Source organism: Erinaceus europaeus, chromosome 6 (assembly GCF_950295315.1).
Source record: "Erinaceus europaeus chromosome 6, mEriEur2.1, whole genome shotgun sequence".
Lineage (NCBI taxonomy): Eukaryota > Metazoa > Chordata > Mammalia > Eulipotyphla > Erinaceidae > Erinaceus > Erinaceus europaeus.
The window spans coordinates 22,249,419-22,260,414 of NC_080167.1; the positions used below are offsets into that span (position 1 = coordinate 22,249,419).

The following is a 10,996-nucleotide window of genomic DNA, read 5'->3' on the forward strand; positions in this document are numbered from 1 at the left end:
GCAGAAGGATCCCGGTTTGAGCCCCCAGCTCCCCACCTGTAGGGGGGTCACTTCACAGGCGGTGAAGCAGGTCTGCAGGTGTCTATCTTTCTCTCCCCCTCTCTGTCTTCCCCTCCTCTCTCCATTTCTCTCTGTCCTGTCCAACAACAATGACATCAATCATAACTACAACAATAAAACAACAAGGGCAACAAAAGGGAATAAATAATAAATAAATATATATATATATAAATGTAATGTATGTGCCAGGAGTCTGTTGCAGTACAAAACTACACACTATTCAACAGTAAATTCTGGATTGATGTTGAACCTTAGTAAGACCAAAATTTGGCTTAGGGACAGTGAATTGACCACATGCTACTTATACACATAAAAGGGGGGTTTCTGGGAAATCTGAGATAAAACACCAAGAGAGCCCACAAGCCTAGTTTTTCTACCCAGCAGAAAAGGCTGTTGAGTATAAGTTACACTTAAGAGAGGCAAGCAGAATTGGGCAGATAACATAATGACTACACAAAAAGACTCACATGCTGAGGCTCCAAAGTCCAAATACAGTTCCCCCATACCACCCACCATAAGCCAGAGCTAAGCTGAGTAGTGTTCTGGAAAAGAGAAAATGAGAGAAAGGAAGGAAGGAAGAAAGGAAGGAAGGAAGGAAGGAAGGAAGGAAGGAAGGAAGGAAGGGAGGGAGGGAGGGAGGGAGGGAAGGAAGGAAAGAAGGATGGAAGGAAAGAAAGAAAGAAAGAAAGAGGAGGCTGGGTGTTGGCGCACCTAGTTGAGCGCACCTGTAACAGTGCACAAAGATCCAGGTTCGAGCCCTTGGTCCCCATCTGTGGGGAGAAAGCTTCACAAGTGGTGAATCAGTGTTGCAGGTGTCTGTCTCTCTTCATATCACCCTCTTCCCCCTCAACTTCTGGCTGTTTCTATCCCATAAATAAATAAAGATTAAAAAATATATATTTTAAAAAAAAAGAGAGGGAAAGAGAGAGAGAGAGAGAAGTAAATAGTAATGCATTGCAGCATTATCTTGGCAGATTTCTGTGATAAACTAGTTTTGCGGTCTCCTAGTTACTCAGTTTGTCCCACTGAGAAGAGTCAGAACTTGAGCTCTAAACAGGAAAGGAGGAGGGAAGGTACATTGCCTTTGGGGGGAATTTTTCCGTGACTGATATCACCACAATGAACCCAGTTACTATGGGGTTGATTCCCACCTTAGAGATCAGGTCCAGCTTTAAAAAGCTGCCCAGATTCTGGGTTCCACTAACACAGGGTCTTTGGTGTGGAACAACTCAGCAGCTTTGACCCAGGCCATCTGCTGAGTACCCTGAGGGCCACATTTGCATGGCAGCCCCTCCCCATAGGGGCAGGAGTTATACTGGGAGCTGCTCTGTGCTGAGGGGACAGCACTGGACTGGCTACACCATGGCCTGGGCTCCTCTCCTGCTCACACTTCTGGCTCACTGCACAGGTCAGTGGGCCTCTGGGATGTGGGTGAGAAAGGACACACTGCAACTTCATGGTCTAGTCTCTTCTGCTCACCTTTGATCTCTCAACTATTTTCAGGATCTGCTTCCCAGAAAGAAGTGATTCAAGAACCTACACTGTCCACAACTCCAGGGGGGACAGTCACACTCACCTGTGGCTTCAGAAATGGAGATGTCACCAATCTTGCTTCTGTTATATGGATCCAACAAAAGCCCTCCCAGGAATCTCTGGGTCTCATAGGTTACAACAATAAGAGTGCTGAAGGAATCTCTGACAGATTCCTTGGATCCCTACTTGGAAATAAGGCGGGCCTCATCATCCTGGGGGCCCAGGCTGAAGATGAGGCCGAGTATTCCTGTGCTATGTATTCCAATAACCAATACCACTATGACAAATGCAAGTGGGGAAGTGAGACAAAAACTCAGCCTCCCCTTCTGATCCTCAGATCTCTCTCTTCTGTTCACAGAATCTGCATCAAGCTTGTGTGAGCTCAGGAAGCCTGTTCTCCCCGGTTGCATAAGAAATGTTCAAACCCATTATTGCAAACTTCAGAATATTTTATTTTTAATCAATTTATTTAGTAATTTAGTTATTTAGTAAATGCAATCGTTTGTACATGCATAACATTTCCCAGTTTTCCATATAACAACACAACCCCCACTAGGTCCTCTGTCATCCTTTTTGGACCTGTATTCTCCCCCCGGCCAACCCACCCAAGAGTCATTTATTTTAGTGCAATATGCCAATTCCAGTTCAGATTCTACTTGTGTTTTCTCTTCTGATCCTGTTTTTCAACATCTGCCTGAGAGTGAGATCATTCCATATTCATCCTTCTGTTTCTGACTTATTTCACTTGACATGAATTTTTCAAGGACCATCCAAGAGTGGCTGAAAATGGTTTAGTCATCATTTTTTATAGCTGAGTAGTATTCCATTGTGTATATATACCACAGCTTGCTCAGCCACTCATCTGTTGTTGGACACCTGGGTTGCTCCCAGGTTTTGGCTATTACAAATTGTGCTGCTAAGAACATATGTGTACACAGATCTTTTTGGATGGGTGTGTTGGGTCCCTTAGGATATATCCCCAGGAGAGGAGTTGCAGGATATTTTTAATCAATTTATTTATGATATCAATGTGCTCATAAAAACTAGTAGAGACAAAGATATTGTCAGGTGCTGTCCAGTTTTGTTGGAGGGATTTTTGTTTATTTGTCTGCTGTTTTTGTAGTCACACAAGCTTCAACCTGATGGGTTGGCATTGTCGGTTAGAATGAGACAGAAGGACAGACAGCAGATGCTTCTCCCAGTTTAGTGGTTGGATTGAACTTGAACCCAAACCACACATTAAGGAAGGCAACACCTCCCCAACTCCCCACAATGTATCTTGCTAGTTCTTTCAGTTGTGCAGTTATTAACAGTGATAATGAAATAAAAATAAAAAGTTAAACATACACTCAGGATTAGAAAGATAGTTCCCTTTCTTCCTTTTCTGCAGGTATGGAGCTCTGAAACTTCTTGTGTGAGGACCTATCATGCTACTCAGCCTCATTTTAGACCATAATCTCAGTGGCGTTCAGGGATACTTCTTCTTCTTCTTCTAGCGTTTGCCCTTCTTCCGTAGCCAGTTAACAGCGTCAGGTTGAGCCTGATGTAAAGTTTCAAGACCTCCTTTGAATCCGAGAGGTAGCAGTCGTTGATTATGTGGGTTATAGTCTTTCTGGAGCCGCAGGGGCAGTTCGGGTCGTCTCTGGCTCCCCAGTGGTGGAGCATAGCGGCGCACCGGCCATGGCCTGTTCGATAGCGATTGAGGAGGGCCCAATCATAACCCGTGCTAGGTCAAAGCCGGGTTGACGCTTGCAGGGGTCTGTGATGAGGTGTTTGTTCTTGACCTCAGCTGACTGCCAACTCTGTTTCCAAGAGACTGGAACAGAGAAGTTCAGTGTAGGCGTAGGAGACCAGATTGGATGACGAGACGTCAAGCGTTGGACAGGGTGGGCGAAGATATCCGCGTATATTGGCAGGTCCGGTCAAGCATAGATGTGGGAAATGAACTTAGATGATGCCGCATGACGACAAATATCTGGCGGGGCGATGTTGCTAAGAACTGGCAGCCATGGAACCGGGGTGGAATGGATGGTTCCAGAAATTATCCTCATGGAGGAATACAATTTGGAATCGATACTAATCAGGGATACTAAGCAGCCAGACTCCGTGGCTCCAGAGTCACTATAAAATGGAAAAGAATAGGATGAAAAGAATAGGAAGAAAAGGGGGGCAGGTGGTGGCACACCTGGTTAAATGAACTCATTACAGTGCACAAGAACCCAGGTTCAAGCCCCTGGTCCCCACCTACAGGGGGGGAAAGCTTCACAAGCTGTGAAGCAGGGTTGCAGGTTTCTCTCTGTCTCTCTCTCCCTCCCTCTCTATCTCCTCCTTCCCTCTCAATTTCTCTCTGCCTCTATCCAATAATAAATAAAGGACTAAAGAAAAATATTTCAGTGTTAAATCAAAACCAAATAAAGAGAAAACATTTATAAAAAAAAAAAAAGAAAGAAAGAAAGAGGAGAAAAGAAAGACAAGAACTACTGTCCACAGCACTTAAAAGAACAATTCCGCCAGTGAAAAGGAAGCAACTGGGTTTCAACTGATGGTAGAAAAGACTGTTCATGAGTCTCAAATATAATACTAAGAGTGAAAACATTTGAATTGCACATTTAAAATATCAATAGTGATGTCCTTGTGAATGATATTTATTGCTACTTTTTATCAGGTTAGAGTTTATTTTTGAGCATGGTAGCAAAATGCAGGAGAAGGAATATATGCCACACATATCTGTATCATAACTTTGCTATTAATATATCTCATATACATCTGCATGGTCACTTGTGAAAATATACAATCAATTTTTACATGATTCTTTTCCTTAGGATAAGCTTCAAGATTTAGAACTTTTTCTATAGAACTGTCTTAAGTCAATTTTAGGGTTCCATCAGTATTGTATAGAATTCTCATACCTTCTTCCTGGCCCTATCTCTTTGCTTTGTCAACATCCTGATTAGCTATACTATTTGAAATAATAAAACGCTATAAACTCAGAGTGGCAGATTGGAGCAAGGTGTTCCATGTAAATGATGTGGGGAAAAGGGAGGAAGGGAAGAAACAGAGACTCTGTGATCAAACAGAATATATTTTCAAGCAAAACATGTAGTCAGAGACAGAAAGGGACATTACATATAGGTAAAATGATCAACCCAACAAGAAGACATAACCATCATTAAGGTATATGCTTCAAATATATAAAACATGTACTTACTGAGCCAAGGGAAACACCCACAACAATACAATAACAGTAGTTGATCTTAACACATGACACACAAAAAGAAATAGAATCTGGGGAGTCTGGTGGTAGTGCAGCAGGTTAAGCACAGGTAGTGCAAAGCAAGGACCAGCATAAGGATTCTGGTTCAAGGCCCCGGCTCCCCACCTGCAGGGGAGTCTCCACAAATGGTGAAGCAGGTCTGCAGGTGTCTATCTTTTTCTCCCCCTCTTTATCTTCCCCTGCTCTCTCCATTTCTCTCTGTCCTATCCAACAACAACGACACCAATAATAACTACAACAATAAAACAACAAGGGAAACAAAAAGGAATAAATAAAATTAAAAAAAAAAAAGAAACAGAATCTGGAGATTAAATGATCAATAGGAACACAGAAGCCTTAAATGCAACTGTGGAAGGGAGGGATTTAACAGATAAATGCAAAATATCTCAGGCCAAAAGAAATTATTGATTATCACATACTATAAATGATTTCAAGGATAAATAAAGGAAAGACAATTTCCTCAGGTTAATTCTCCTCTACTCATAGTTTCTAAATTCATATAATCAAATGGTCCACCTCTCTTTGTCATTCGTTTCACTACGGTCAAAGCAAACATTCCTCCCACTTTCTTGACATCTTCAGTCCAAAACACTTCTGCAAACATTAACAAACACAGGACAATATATCACAGCTGAGTTCTTTTACACTCATTAATGTGATTTTCAAGTCAAATGAGAGCTCCTTGCTGATGCTATGTCTATATAATTTTGGAAAGAATTATATTCCCCTAAAGCTGCTTGCTAAGTATATAATCAAAGAAGAAACACAGTGGAGCCCTAATACAATACGTTTCAGAGATTCATGTTTTCTTAATGTCATTCAGATGCAGGTGGCTAAGAAGAAACTGAACTGGAATAGGGTTGCCTCCCAATTCAGAATAATAAAGATTCATATAAGAAGATATCAACATGACACAAGGGGAAACACAAGGACCTGTCGGATCTTATAAAAAGTTCATTCAGGGAGTCGAGTGGTAGCACAGAGGGTTAAGCACATGTGCCATGCAGCACAAGGACTGGTGTAAGCATCCCAGTTTGAACCTCCAGTTCCCAACCTGCAAGGGGGTCAATTCACAGACAGTGAAGCAGGTCTGCAGGTCTTTCTCTCCCCCTCTCTGTCTTCCCCTCCTCTCTCCATTTCTCTCTGTCCTATCCAACAACGACAACAACAAAAACAACAACAACAATAACCACAACAACAATAAAAAATAAAAAAACAAGGGCAACAAAAGGGAAAATGAATAATTTTTTTTTAAAAGTGCATTCTGGCTCAGGGGAACCAGGGTAGGCATCTCCTTTGCCTCATCTTGGGTGAAGGATGAAGATTCCATGTTAAGCGATATAAGCCAAAAAGAGAGAGATGGATATTAATTGATCTCTGTACTCTTGTGTCAACAACTGTACTGTAAACCATTAATTCTCCCAACCCACAAGAAAGTCATTTGGAAAGAAACAGAACCTTTCAGAGTGAAGAAAACTTACATAGATCAGAAACGTGAATTTACGTAAAGAAGTGAAGAACATTTGAGGGTGGGGAAGATAGCATAATGGTTATGCAAAAACACTTTCATATCTGAGGCTTCAAGGTCTCAGGTTCAATCCCCACACCCCCATAAGCAAGAACTGAGCAGTACTCTGGTAATAGTAACAAAATTGAAAAAATGGATAAAAGAAAGAATATTTGAGAAAGATTGATTTAAAGTCAAATAAAACTTTTATAAAATCATCAATATCTTCCTGAACATTTCCTTGGAATTGAACACCCACACTTCTTTCTTTTGCTTGACCTTCCTGGTCCCTCAAGTTTACTGACTCACTCCTTTCTATCACAGAAATACCATATCCTTGCATCTCATCTTCGCATTTCCCATGGATCGACCATGTAAGTCAAGTTTTTCACCAAATACCCTCACAGTATCTATTGTGCAGATCTAGTGTGGAATGAGGAGGAAAAGAGAAAACTGGATCCCTGAGTCTCTTGGAATGTGACTTTGTGCAAAATCTTTCAGTTCTCTTGATTTCTGCTTTCTTCCCCCCACACACACCCAACGCAGTTTATAAAGACAGAAATCTTTCTTGTTACTTGAAAAATTGCATTTGGAAGACAAGACACAGATAGGATGGGGGAGAAGCAGATAAGACAAGGTAGACACTGAAATAGAGAAGTGGTTTAGTCCTCTACCTGAGTAGGGAACAGACAGAGGTCCAGACTAGGGTGGAGGCAGGAACCACAGTCAAATTGAAGTCAACCTTTCACAGACATGATGGAGCTTGGTCTGGACAGCAAGCAGAGCTGTGGGTCTGCAGCTGAAATCTATGGAAGGCCTCGCAACTGAGAAAACAAACACCTGCCCTCATTTAGTGTCAATGGGCCCCACAGCTGAGTGCACAATGTGCCCCTGGGGACTGTCAGGCATGACCAACCCGCTCTCTGCTGCCTCAGTAGGAAGCCCAGATATGAGGAGGACACACAGAGACATGGGAGGGAGAGAAGCAAATTTGCATAGATGGTCCCTTCCTCTGGGTCTGAGGAATAAATGAGTCCCACAGTTTCTCTGTGTGAGCAAAGCTCTGGGACATCTGCACCATGGCCTGGGCTGCTCTCTCCCTCCTCACACTGCTCCTCCACTGCACAGGTCAGAACTGCCCTCAGCACCCTCATCCCCCCAGCTTTTCAAACAGTGTCCAGTCAGTCACATGCAGGGAATGTCCTTCCTCTTTACTTCTCTAGTTCATAATGGCTGTTTGTGTTTCAGGGTCCCTCTCCAACCCTTCACTGACTCAGCCGCCCTCCTCAAGTGTCTCCCTGGGAGCCTCAGCCAAGCTCACCTGCACCCTCAGCAGCGGCTACAATAGCTACATTGTGGACTGGTACCAGCAGGGCCCAGGGAAGGGCCCCCGGTTTATAATGCTAGTGGGACCCAATGGTCTTGTTGGAAATAAGGGGAACGGGATCCCTGATCGCTTCTCAGGCTCAGGCTCAGGCCTGGATCGATACCTCACCATCCAGAACTCCCAGGCAGAGGATGAGGCTGACTACTACTGTGGGGTTAATGATGGCAGCAGCTATTAACCCACAGTGATACAGACAGAGGAGAAGTGAGACAAAAACCTCCCCTGACCTGGTCTTTCGCCCATCCTATTACTATGCTCAGTCAGAATAGACTCCTAATGCTGAAGATTTCATCTTGTCAGAGGTTGATAACATATCGCTTCAGGGTGGTCTGACTTTGCACTGCTTACCTGTTCATGGGACACTGTTGTTAATATTCGGCGGCTCCAGCTGGCCGGGCTAGCTTCACGGGCGGGTAACAGAGACGACCAGAGACATACAGCTGGGCAGGGAAGCTGTGTTTCTTTATTCAGGAACAACGATTCATAAACTAAACCAAACTAATCACCAAACAGAACTCTGCTGCCTCTTTCCCCCGCAGCGCCGCCAAGCACTCTCGAACTCTGGAACTCTGGAACCCTCTCAGGGTTCCTAGGGGCGGGGCCAAGCGGCCCGAGAAACTAGCAGGACTGATCCAATTTTCTTGGCAGGGGGAGAGCTAGAACAACCCAATGTAAAGCATACAACAGGACACAGATTCTCTCTTTTTGACTATAAAATGTTTTCACAGTTACTTATCGAAGTAAGAGCTTTTATCTCAGTATATCTGATGACTACCATCTGAGTGCTTCTTCTCATTTCAAAAAGTTTTATTTTATGTTGGAGAGAGGTCAGATCATCGCATAATCATACTAAATACAAAACTAAATGCAAAGCACACACACACACACGCGCGCGCGCGCGCACACACACATACACACACGGATATGCTCTACCAGCTCAAATATACCACGTGTCATTGTTAAGATGGTTTAGAGTCCCACAGACACTGCCATCTCCTGCTGTCTTTCCTCTGTCCTCATCAACATGTGTGAATTACTCAAACAAAACACAGTATATCCCTGGAGATAGAGGCCTTGGCCCTGACCCACAGAGTTTCATGTGTCCACATGACCCATCTGGACTTCACCAACTCCATCACTTGGGTGCCGACTATGGGTGTCCATCACACCGAGTTGGAGGTACATGTTATAGAAAATCCTCTTTAATGTTAAGTTTTGTTTCTGACCATACCCATTACAAAGTAAGACAAACTGAAGCCAACTAATTCGAACCCACACAAACTGACACGACTCCAGTATCTAAGTGAAGTATAAGGAATTTAGTCTTAAGTTTGAAAGAGTGAAAATAAGGCCAGTCTACATACTTACAAAGAGACAACACCAAAAGACAAAGACAAAATCTCAGCTGAGTGATCCCAAAGCCAGTGTACCAAATCTGGTACTGTTGCTCAGGGACATCAGACTTGAAATTCACCCTCCTTTAAGGGAAAAATGGATGGGGAGAATACAGATTCAAGAAGGATGACAGAGGACTTAGTGGGGGTTGTATCGTTATATGGAAAACTGGGAAATGTTATGCATGTACAAACTATTGTATTTACTGTCGAATGTAAAACATTAATTCCCCAATAAATAAATAAATAAAGGGAAAAGTGAGGGGGGTCTCTGTATTATTTAGTCTTTTAACATATCCTTGCTAATTTAGATTTGGGGTAAAAGTTTCAAGGAGAACATTCCATTCTTATCTTCCAGAGAGGAAGCAAGCAGGGTTTACAGAAGCCAAATGGACAAGTTAGCATATAGCTGAGAGAAGGGGTTACAGGGTATGCAGTTTTCAAGGCAAAAATATTCGCATCTGCTAGGTACAGAGCTGAAGCAATTAGAGCATTAGCGTAATTTCATCTTACCTAGTTTCTAAGAGATCTTCTCTACTTCAATGAACTAGTCCAATTTGGGGGATTCCATTCTCTCACATCTAGTATTTGCTGTTTCACATACCAGTGTGTGATGTTAATCTCTACTTCAATATGCATTAAAAATCAACCATCTAGACTGACCAAAGAGATTGCTGCCCAGCCCAGGCCATGCACATGAACAAATTTCCTGCCCAGTTGCCACAGGGGAGGTGTCAGATGCCAAAGGAAGCTTGGGGGCTGGGTGGTAATGCAGCAGGTTAAGTGCACATGGTGCAAAAAGGAAGATAGTGTTGTCTCTCTCCTTCTATTTCTCTGTATTTAACTGAATGGAAAAAATAAACTGGACAAGCAGCACTGTGCTTCATATGTTCAAATACTTAGTGGCACACACACACACATACAGAGAGATACCAACAAAAAAATAGTTCAGAGATTCAACAGTATTATAATTGGATGTCACTATTTTTGTTATTGTTGAAATTGAAGCAGGTAAGTCATTTCCAGATCGTGCACTTGATTCTGTTCCCACACAGGTTAACTGGCTGCCTCATTAGCACTTCTCCCTTACAAACACTTAAGCAGTGGAAGGACTATGCTTTCTTCAATCATTGTACCAAAGTCACATGTATCCCCAGATTATCTCCATGTCTCTCTATTACTGTAGGAAATTTGACCCAGTGAGACGATGATACTTTACCAAGTGGAAAGATTTAATATTTAAAGATAGGAAGTATGCTAGCTTTCACCTAATGCTTTGGATTCTTCAAATTGGCATATTCAATTAGGAAAAAATGAAGTTAGAATCAAACTATTAAATAATATTCAATATTCCCACTGTGTAATCTCAATAATCATATGCCACACTATTAAAGTAGAATGTTTCTACAATTATATCAAAATTAGTTTTACTGGGACCAGGCAGTGGTGCACCTGGTTAAGTGCACACATTACAGTGCACAAGGACCTAGGTTCAAGCCCCTGGTCTCCACCTGCTGGGGGAAAGCTTCAGGAGTGGAGAAGCAGGATTTTAGCTATCACTCTATCTCTCTACCTCTCTATCTCCCTCTCCCCTCTCAATTTCTCTCTGTCTATCCAATAACAAATATATAAACTTTTTTTTAAAAGAAAGTTTTTAAAAATTTAAAATTAGTCTTACTGGTGCACTGTTAACTGTTAGTGATCAGACAAACAAGGCTGGCAGTGTGTGAGCCTGTCTTAAGGGATGTGAATATGAGTTGAGGCAGTTAGAATATAATGTCCTATAAAGAAAATAGAAAATTAAAAATAATATAATGTCCTTAGAGAAAAGGATATCATGG

The 10,996-nt window shown here is 42.4% G+C and overlaps 1 protein-coding gene across 1 annotated transcript; it reads left to right on the plus strand.

The window, feature by feature from the left end:
- Positions 1–1,406: 1,406 nt before the first annotated feature.
- Positions 1,407–7,939, plus strand: LOC103118561 (uncharacterized). The gene is made up of 5 exons (XM_060192675.1): positions 1,407–1,468; positions 1,564–1,893; positions 6,699–6,748; positions 7,436–7,502; positions 7,623–7,939. The coding sequence occupies exons 1-5, from the start codon at positions 1,423–1,425 to the stop codon at positions 7,937–7,939; spliced, it is 810 nt and encodes a 269-aa protein (XP_060048658.1). The 5' UTR covers positions 1,407–1,422.
- The last annotated feature ends 3,057 nt before the right edge of the window (positions 7,940–10,996 follow it).